Source organism: Musca domestica, unplaced genomic scaffold (genome assembly GCF_030504385.1).
Source record: "Musca domestica strain aabys unplaced genomic scaffold, Musca_domestica.polishedcontigs.V.1.1 3, whole genome shotgun sequence".
In the NCBI taxonomy this organism is placed as follows: Eukaryota; Metazoa; Arthropoda; class Insecta; order Diptera; family Muscidae; genus Musca; species Musca domestica.
In genome coordinates, this window is record NW_026712299.1 from 1,503,199 (window position 1) to 1,513,788 (window position 10,590).

At 35.7% G+C, this 10,590-nt stretch overlaps 1 protein-coding gene across 1 annotated transcript; it reads right to left on the bottom strand.

Annotated features, from left to right (window-relative positions):
- Positions 1-3,375: 3,375 nt before the first annotated feature.
- On the bottom strand, positions 3,376-4,074 carry LOC109612109 (uncharacterized). Its single transcript, XM_020035879.2, has 2 exons — positions 3,738-4,074; positions 3,376-3,671 (listed from the first exon to the last, which is right to left on the bottom strand). Exons 1-2 carry the CDS (start codon positions 3,876-3,878, stop codon positions 3,477-3,479), a joined length of 336 nt encoding a protein of 111 aa, XP_019891438.2. The 5' UTR covers positions 3,879-4,074; the 3' UTR covers positions 3,376-3,476.
- Positions 4,075-10,590: the final 6,516 nt, after the last annotated feature.

The following is a 10,590-nucleotide window of genomic DNA, read 5'->3' on the forward strand; positions in this document are numbered from 1 at the left end:
AAAAGTCTCATTAATATCGGATTAAATCACCAAGAGAGAGAGAGAGAGAGGGAGACAATAATGACATTGTCACCAAATATTTACAAAACCAAAAGCCACAACATTTTCAAGCAAACTGCCATCGAAGAAGAAACTTCTTCAGCAGCTCTAGCAACTGTCAAATTGCAATGATAATATCAACAGCAACAACAACAAACAACAGCTAAAACTGAAAGGGATAAAACTACCACAAACAACCAGTCGAGATGAACAAAAAGTTGTTAAAAATTAGTTGCACTGCAGTTTTTTGTAGTTGTTTTTGTTTTTAGTTCCAGTTGCAATCGCCGCCAGACAACTGCAAATTGTAGTGTCCTCTGTGATGTTAAAGAAAAACACTATCACCATCCACCCCAAAATTACAGTGATGACAGCAATAGAATATCACCGAATCTGGGGAGTTGAGCTGATACCACTTGAAAGCTGGACAAAAGTTGGAAGCGTGATGGTGTTGCTGATTTTGCCGAAAGTCAAGAAGAAGAGCTAAAAACAAATACAAAACTTGGAACTCCAAGAAAAACAATTTCCTGATAGCTAAGATCATCTCAGCAAAAAGGGAAATTAAATGATGACAATGTCTTCGTCTTGGTTCAGGAGCAGAAGGAAATCTTTATGGAGGAAGTTGAAGGGACAGGAAGTCTATTTATACGACACAAAGGTTTAAGGCATCTTCATCGAAAGACGAGCAGAAGAGCCTCAGGGACTCTAGATCGGAGGAAAACCTGGAGGATCTCAGGGAGTCTACTGTGAACGACTGGCTGAAGAGCGACCAGGTAGACTCAATCGATAAAGACGAGGTGGAGAGTCTATCTACATAGGCGAGCGGGAGGGCCTCAGGGACTCCTCCTTAAAATATGAACTGGAGGGCCTCAGAAAGCCTACCATGATAGACGAGATGAAGGATTTCATCGAATTCAAAAAGTTTGGGGTTCACAGAGATAACAGGGCTATAGCCAGGGATATATTTGCTGAAGGGCCATACAGGTAGTCTATCCACATATGTATGTTTTGAAGGGTTAAGGATGTTAGGGAGTCTTCATCGAAAGAAGAGCTGAAGGGTCTTAGGGGCTCTACATCAGCAGAAGAGCAGGAAGACCTCAGGGGGGTCTACAGCGATAGACGAGCTGAAGGGCGACCAAGTACAGAGACAGAAAAGCTAAGGTGCCATTCAGGGAGTCTACATTGATAGACGAGCTGGAGGAAGGCCAAGAAGAGTTTGTCGACACATAAAACCTGGATAGTCTATCGACATAGACGACGTATAGGGCCAGTCAGGGAGTCAGGGAAATTGCTTTAGAGAATCATCATCGAGAGATAAACTGGAGGGATTCAGGAAGCCAACCTCGGTAGACGAGCTGAAGAATCTCCGGGAGTCTATTTCGATAGACGAACTGAAGACCATCAGAAAATTTGCATCGATAAACGAGCAGAAGGGTCTCAGAGAATCTTCATCGATAGACGAATTGAAGGGCCTCAGGGAATCTACCTCAATAGACGAGCTAAAGGATCTAAAGAGGTTTATACCGATAGGCGAGCTGAAGAGACTTCGCGAAGGCAACATATTAATACGTGTTAAATCTCCAGTCGGGAGCTAAAGGAAGGTTTATCTATATAGACGAGCTAAAGGGCTAGGGAGGCTAAGAGGACTTAGAGGAGCTGAAAGACGGGGGAGGCTATATGCATTGGCATAAGCTGAATGGACAGAATGTACACTTACACAGACTAGCTGAAGGACTAGACATTTATGTGAAGGACCACTGGTTTACCTGAAACACTACAGGTTTATCTGAAGAGCCAGAGGTTTATGTGAAAGGCCAGATGTGTACCAGAATAGCCTTAAGTATATTTGAAGGGCTACAGGTCTATATTAAAAGTCAGAGTTTTTTCCGGAGGTTCCAGATTTGTGTCTGAAGGTCTCAGAGGTCTATCTGAGTGATCACAGAGATATGAAGGTTCAGAGGTTTATTTGAAGAGCCGCAGATTGGTTTAAAGGGTCAGATATCTCTCTGAAGGCAGATGTCTATTTCAGGGGCTTTCGGACAGTTCTGCATTTAGACAGACCCGTGGCCATTGGTAGCTCTGAAATGCCTCAGGTCTATTTGAAGGGCTCAAGGTCTGTCGAAAGGGCTAAAGGTTTATCTGAAGGTCTAGAGGTCTACCTAAAGGGCCCAGAGGTTTAAGGGTTCACAACTATATTTGAAGGACCGGGGGTCTATTAAAAGTCCTTTCTGACCGCAGGATTATTTGAAGAGCCAAAGGATTATCTTAGATCTGTCTGAAGGGACATAGGTCTATCTGAAGTATCAGAGGTCTACCTGAATGGCCAGAGGCCGATCTTAAGGGCCAGAGGTTTAGCTAAGGACAAGAGATCTTTCTGAAGGGCCAGAAGTCTAACTGTAGGAGCAAAGACATGTCTGAAGGACAATAGGTCTGTTTATAAAGACTTCCTTAAATTAGTCTATATAAACTACTGTTCAGCTCGTCTATGAAGACACCCTCAGGTTTGTCTATAAAGACTTCCTCATGTTCGTTTATGAGGACACCCGTGCCGCTCGTCTATGAAGACTCCCGTGCTGCTCGTCTATGAAGACTCTTGTTCAGCTTGTCTACTCGTCTTCCTTCGACTCGTCTTTACAGTACTCGGATAAAGACTCCTTCGACTCGTCGAAAAAAACTACCTTCGGCTTACCTATAAAGACTCCCTTTGCCTAGTCTATAAAGACTCCTTCAGATCGTCTTTTAAGACTACCATCGGCTAGTTGATAAAGACTTCTGTTATCGTCTCAGCTCGTCTACAGAAAAAATTAGCTGTAATTTCGTATTTGGCGTTCCAATTTGTTCAAAAGTATTAAACCGGTTTACGTTTTGGTATAACCCTCTTGTAACGATTCCGCCAGATTTTGGGTAATTTAAGGACTCTTTTTATGAACGTTAATATCCTGAATTATCCGTAATCATAACTCCGTACTTTGTTACAATATATGAGGAAAAAAATTCAGTTTGAAATCGATTTAGGTGGCGCCCAACTTGCAAGAAGCTAACTTGTTCCCATATAAATTAGTAAAAAAAATTAATAATTCGAAGGGGGCCAGTTTCAACTTGTATACGCCCTGGAGAGCTATAACTAAGTTGTGCTTTCTCCCTCTATGTTTTAATTCATCTAAAATCTAGCAGGGGACTAAAAATGTATTTCTTCTTCGGTAATAGGTCCGAGATAAAAATAACATGTTTTCTCTGAGAATGAAAAATTGTTCACAAGTTTTAGACTGCAAAGCAATAATATATTTACAAAAATTAAAATAGAATGAACTACATTTTACTTCACACACACACACATATATGCACATAGAAATTTGATAATAATTGACAACTTTTATAAACATACACATAACAATCTTGAAATTACAGATTGAAATAAGGTCATCTGAATTGAACCACTATTACGGCCTGTGCTTCTTGGAACTACTTCGCTCAGTGGTTTTTTGAACATTTCCGATATGAACCCAACAGATTATAAGACCCATGGGCTTTTTCTTATATTCTAAATAATGATTGGTTCTATAGTCGCCTTGAGGTATATAACCGGGTAAATTCATATCATTAATATGATAACCAGTCAGAGTGTAGTTGAAGTTCTGTGAAACCAAAAAACGAAAATCTTTAATGTCTCTAATCTCAAATTTATGCTAAAGCTCTACTACCTTACGAAGTGGACATGTCGGCACTACATTTAAGAATTTCTTAAAATTATCCACATAGGCCACCAGAACTTTCGTTTTCAGAGCCACATCGAGTAAATCACAGGCATTGACGGTTAAATCGAATATTTTTCTGGTTGGCATATTTTTACGATAGAAATGCACCGTTGTTCGTATACTGAAGTCCGATAGTACCGATGCTAGTTCCAATCTTCCGTAAATTAATCCCAAATTATTGGTATCGTTTCGTACGCTACACTCAAAATGTCGTATTCGCGAGGTGTTGTATTGGCAAGAAATTTGAGTGAATTGAATGCCATAGTTGCGCTAGAAAATTGAAAAATTTTATAATTTTATATTCGGAAAAATATACTTATCTAATGAAAATTACCTCAGCTTTAATTGTCAGTGCAAGGAAATAAAGACTAAATATTAACAGAATAATATTTAAACGACTTCCTCGTTCGGCAAACATTTTGAAACTACTTAAATGTTTTATTACAAATTGGCCAGTTTTAGGAAATTTTGTCGCTGAAATGCCAGTACACTGAGAAAAAAATTACATTTCGATGCTAAATAAAAAATTAGTGTAAAATATCTTTGTAAAATTCTGTATAAGGCAAGTCGGCCCATACTAATGGCGATTCAGGGGAGTATTTCGAAATAGTAGAGTTTTGTCATGTTATGGGAGTACCAGGTACCTGAAATTTCTTTTTGTGTTTTTTATACAAATTCTCATACAAATAAAGCAATTGAAAAAATATATACCCATATGGGTATAATTATAAATCAATTTATTTTAGATTGAATTCAGATTAAACGTCTGCATTAAAATTTAAATAAAAAACCACCATAAATTCAATGCCGGTAAATGATTTAAATATTTATAATAATCGCCATCACCATCAATATATATGGCAAATCGAACTTGTTAAACCATCCAATGAACTGGTGATGGTGACAAATCTATGTTAAAATAAATGAAAAATCAGTAAGTTCAGGCGGGCCAAACTTTGAATACCCTCCACCATTTGGAAGGAATTTGGCAATTATCAAAAAAAAAAAATAAATAAATAAATAAAATAAAATAAAATAAATAAATAAAAATATAATAATTATAATAAAATCCTTCAAAAATTCTATTAAAATCTTAAAAATATCGAATGTAGCCGTTATATTAGGGTCTATACTACGACGTAGACCTACACAAGCAATTTTTGCCGTAAGCCATTACAATATTCAAATGCGAAACTTGAAAAAAAATCGGTGAATAATGTTGCTACAATCATAAAAATACCGAATGTCGGGAGGTACCGTTATATGGGGGTTATATGAAGACATGGACCTGTATGGCCTATTTTCAATACCAAAAGCCCTGCAGACATATACATTTGAGTAAAATTTTATCAATCTACTTCAATTCGTTCGGAAGCAAGAGTGATTTCTACAGATGGGCAGACGGATAGACGGACGGACATCGTTAAATTGACATATAATTTTGTGCTGATCAAGAGATTATATACTTTGTGGGATCTAAAATGTACATTTTGGAGGTGTTACAAACGGAATGACAAACATAATATACCCTCCATATTATGGTGGGTACTAAATCGGTGAATAATGTATCATAAAAATACCGAATATAGAGATGTACCATTATATGGTGGATATATCAAAACGTGGACCTGCATTTTTGCCATAGTTTGGACCTGCATTTTTGCAATGTTGCTAAAATCATCAAAATACCGAAAATCAGGGGTACCGTTATATGGGGGCTATACGAAGACGTGGACATGCACAGACAATTTTCTGTCATAGGCTGTAGTATCAATTACGAACTTCAACTACCAAATTTGAAAAAATTCCGGTGAATAATGTAGCCAAAATCATGAAAACTGATCTGTTGACCTTTTTGGAGGGGGTACCAGAAGGATATTGCTAATTTCCGAACTCGATCTAAGTATGATTATAATATTGTGATGTACCAAGTCGGATACTTCCTGGGTAGGGTCAGGAGATTGAAGTTTATTTTTAAGTATTTAGTGGTTAAAATTGACCAAAAATGGGTGATTTTGCAGCTGCTCTACAGGCTACAATAATTAACCAATCAGCGGAATTTTGCATGAGCTTAGAGTTTATGGCTGTGCAAAAGCCTACCAATTTGGATGGTCATCTGACAACAAGTAGATGGTAAAATGGAGCATGACTTTTGTATAAAAAAAATTGAAAAAAATCCATTAAACTGCAAATATTTCTAATCCCGGCAAAATCAGGCGAAGCGGAGCAAAGATGATTGAAAATAATTTTGGGATTGAAATGAACCAAACATTCTTGAGGTAAAAGCCATACCATAGCTTCTACTATTAAAGTTTTTTGGTTGTTTGGTTTTTGGTGTAATGCTCTTAAATAGAGGACTGCAGTCGCTTTAAAGAACCCGTTGTACCACAAATAACTTCACTTGGTTGCTTCATAAAGAAGCCTCCTCAGCTAACCCAAATTTTTTACAATATCTTCAAATTTATTTTTTATAAATTGCAAATCGAAAAAAACACAGATTAAATTCACATTTTTATATTTTTTTTTTTTTTTTTTTGAAATATTTTTATGACCTTTTTCGAGCCGGAAAATACCAACGACATGGTCGAATATAAATCCAGAGCATATCGGCTCAGAGCCATTGTTGCAAATAAATGACTTTGAAATGCCGGAGAACCGAACGGAACGGATGAATGAATGGATGGATGGCTTAATGCAGCCAGCCAGCCATCCAACCAACCGTCCATCCATCCATCCATGTGAATGAACCGGCCAAATGACAGTGGAGTTGGGTGTCACAACGTTCCAGGTAAAATCACTCAGTCACCCGACAGAATTCATAACTATTCTTGTTAAAAACATATTGCAACAACATCCAATGGCCATTGCAACAAATTGCATGGCATTTTACTCGTATTGTCCTCTTTTTTCCCTGCCACTGATGCAATACTTGTATTTTGTGCCTAATAATTCATGTTACATTTTAATAAAAATGCTGAGGCTTAAAATTAAAAAAAAAATGGTAAAAAAGGATTGGGCAATAGCCATAAAACGCCTACATCTGTAGAGATTTGTAGGTGTCTAAGTGTGTGTTTCTATATTTTGAATTAGTTGGCGTTTTGAAATTATGAGGGTAGTTAAATAAGAGAGATATTAAAATTTTAAAAATATTTTTTAAAGGAAAAACGTGGATTTTTGAAGAATATTTTTTCAAGGACCAGTAGACCAATAAACGTGGATTTTTAAAGGATATTTTTTCAAGGAACAATAGATGTGGATTTTTAAAGAATATTTTTTCAAGGACCAATAAACGTGGATTTTTAAAGAATATTTTTTCAAGGACCAATAAACGTGGATTTTTAAAGAATATTTTTTCAAGGACCAATAAACGTGGATTTTTAAAGATTTTTTTCCAAGGACCAATGGACCAATAAACGTGGATTTTTAAACATTTTTTCCAAGGACCAATGGACCATTAAACGTGGATTTTTAAAGATTTTTTTCCAAGGACCAATGGACCAATAAACGTGGATTATTAAAGATTTTTTTCCAAGGACCAATGGACCAATAAACGTGGATTTTTAAAGGATTTTTTTTCCAAGGACCAATAGACCATTAAACGTGGATTTTTAAAGAATTTTTTTCCAAGGACCAATGGACCAATAAACGTGGATTTTTAAAGAATTTTTTTCCAAGGACCAATAGACCAATAAACGTGGATTTTTAAAGAATTTTTTTCCAAGGACCAATAGACCAATAAACGTGGATTTTTAAAGAATTTTTTTCCAAGGACTAAAAGACCAATTAACGTGGATTTTAAAGAATATTTTTCCAAGGACCAATGGACCAATAAACTTGGATTTTAAAAGAATATTTTTCCAAGGACCAATGGACCAATAAACTTGGATTTTAAAATTTTCCAAGGACCAATGGGTTAATAATCGTGGATTTTTATAGAATTTTTTTCCAAGGACCAATAGTCCCATAAACGTGGATTTTTAAAGAATTTTTTTTCAAGGACCAATAAACCAATAAACGTGGATTTTTAAAGATTTTTTTTTTCCAAGGACCAATAGACCAATAAACGTGTTCATCGAATATACAAAATTGTCAAACAAAACTTTCAAACTTCATATTCATTTAATTTTGCTGACTGCAACACGATACGCGACAAATCCTGTAAATTCATATTTTTTCATAAACGCGAAAGGTGGTCAGATGGATGGATGGATAGAAGTTCCGATGAAATAACACCATTGTGAATCTGTAGCTGCCGGTGTCTCCCCCAATGGATAGATGGTTGGTTGGAGTAAAATATTCAACCACGGCCACTGAGGGCTGTTGCTGACATATCCGCTTTGTTGGATTTTGAAAACATAAATTGTTTATAACCGAATAAAAAACCCAACAAGGGAAAATACACCAAAATGCAATATGTATGTATGTATGTATGGCACCGGAATATATTGGCCAAAAACGTATCAACGTTGTGGTATGTTTGTATGTATATTCGCTTGTTTATTGTCATATGTATATCCCGAGTGTAAAGTTATTTATAAACGAAAAAAACACAAAATATTTCAGCTAGGTGAGGCAGCACAACAAAATAAAAAAGAGAATAAATTTTTTCGTTGTTGTTTTTTTTTCGGATTTTTATATATTTTTTTTTTTTTTGTTGAATGCCTTTTTTAAATGTTGAAATTTTTGGTTCTTTGTTTTGTTTTCCCTTTTTGGGATTAGAGCAAACAAATATTAATGTCACTCCTATTCCCTGTTGTGTTGTTAGAAACGTTTTGTGTCCCCGCCCCATCGCAAAAACATAAAAATACACAAATTTTAAATTGTGTTTATGATCCAACATTCAAATTGTATTTATGCTCCATTGCAAAATTTTTATTAAGCCATCATGTTAAACAATTAAGTGGCAGGTGGGGTGATTTGTAGAGAAATGAGATTTTATGTGCACATTTTGGAAAGGGCTAAAATATACATTAGGAGTCTATTTGAGGCAAAATTTAAGTATCAATTAAATATTTAGATATATATTCTTTTATGTATTACATCTGATCAATTTGCCCGATTCAGGCGAAATTTTGCACAAATAATGTGTTTGACCCAAAGACGAACCCTATTAAAATTGGAGATAATCGGTAAAAATTTAGGTATAGCTCCCATATATATTTTCGTCCAATTTGCATTATATTGTGCACCAAACGTGTAATATCAGCCCGAATAGTATGGAATTTTGCACATACAACCAAATTAGGCCTGAAAATAAGTATGCCAAATTTGATCGAAATCGGTTCCGATATAGCTATAGCTCCCATATATATTGTTCATCCGATTTGTTATTTTTGTCCTCCGCAGCCATAATATGCACTCTGTAACAACGACATTTGGGGAAATATATCAAATGTAACTCAGAAATAGCCTTGCTAAATTTTATCGAGATCGGGTTCTATTTGAATATAGCTCCCATATATATCTTCGTCCGATTTGCTTTTTATTGTGCACCAAACGTATAATATTAGCCCAAATGGAATGGAAGTACCAAATTACGATCCAATTGAGTCAAGAAACCAATATGTCTAATTTGGTGCAAATATAGATATCGCTATAGCTTCCATATATATTATTCATCCGATTTGTTGAATTTGCCCTGCATAGCCGTAATATGGACTCCTTAGTAACGATATTCGAGGAAATATATCAAATACAGCTCAGAAACAACTTTGTTGTAAGAGTTCGGGTTAGGAATTTTTAGTGTTTAAAATGCATAATTTATTATACCCTCCACCTTGAAAAGCAGGGTATATTAACTTTGTCATTTGGTTTGCAACATCCCTTAATATTCGTCGTAGTCAACATAAAGTATATAAATTCATAATCAGCTTAAAATTCTAAGTCGATTTAACGATGTCTATCTGAATGTCTGTCTGTCTGTCTGTTGAAATCACGATACAGCCCACATTATTTGACGTGGACTTTCAAAATTTGACAGAATTGTTTGTATTATGTCTATTATGGTTGGTATAGAAAATTAGATGTATCAGTCCACGTTTTGGTATAGTCGCCATATAACGGTACCTCACGATAGTCGGTATTTTGATGATCTTTGGTACATTTTCCCACCAATTAGTCTAAAAAATTGTATTTGTAGTTCGCTATAGGTTGTAGCTCCAGTGGCGGAACATTGTATAGCCTCCATATTTTTTTCGTATAGCCTCCATATAACGGTACCTCCCGATATTCGGTATTTTGATGATTTTAGCTAAGTTTCTCCACCAATTTTTGTATTTGTAGTTCGCTATGATTTGTAGCTCCAGTCGCGGAACTTTGTATATATGGGTTCACGTTTTCGTATAGCTTCCATATAAGGGTACCTCCCGATATTTGGTATTTTGTTGATTTTTGTCATATTTGGATTTGTCTAAAAAGAAGTATTTGTAGTTCGTAATGGGTTCTAGCTCGGATGGAGAAATATTGTACATATAGGTCCACGTTTTCGTATAGCCCCCGTACAACGGAGGTATTTTGATGTTTTTACTCACATTTTTCCACAGACTTGTCTAAAAATTGGTATTTGTAATGGGTTCTAGCTCCGTTTTCCTATAGCGCACATATATCGGAAACTTCGGATATTAGGTATTTTGACGATTTAAGCCACATTTTCTAATAAATTTGTGTGAAATTTGGTATTTGTGCTTCATAATAGATTCTACAACCTCATACCGATCTTACTGGAGTTTATAGTTTAAAGTGGAACGCGTTTTACCTATATGGCATATATTCGTTCAAATTATCTAATATTTCCCATATA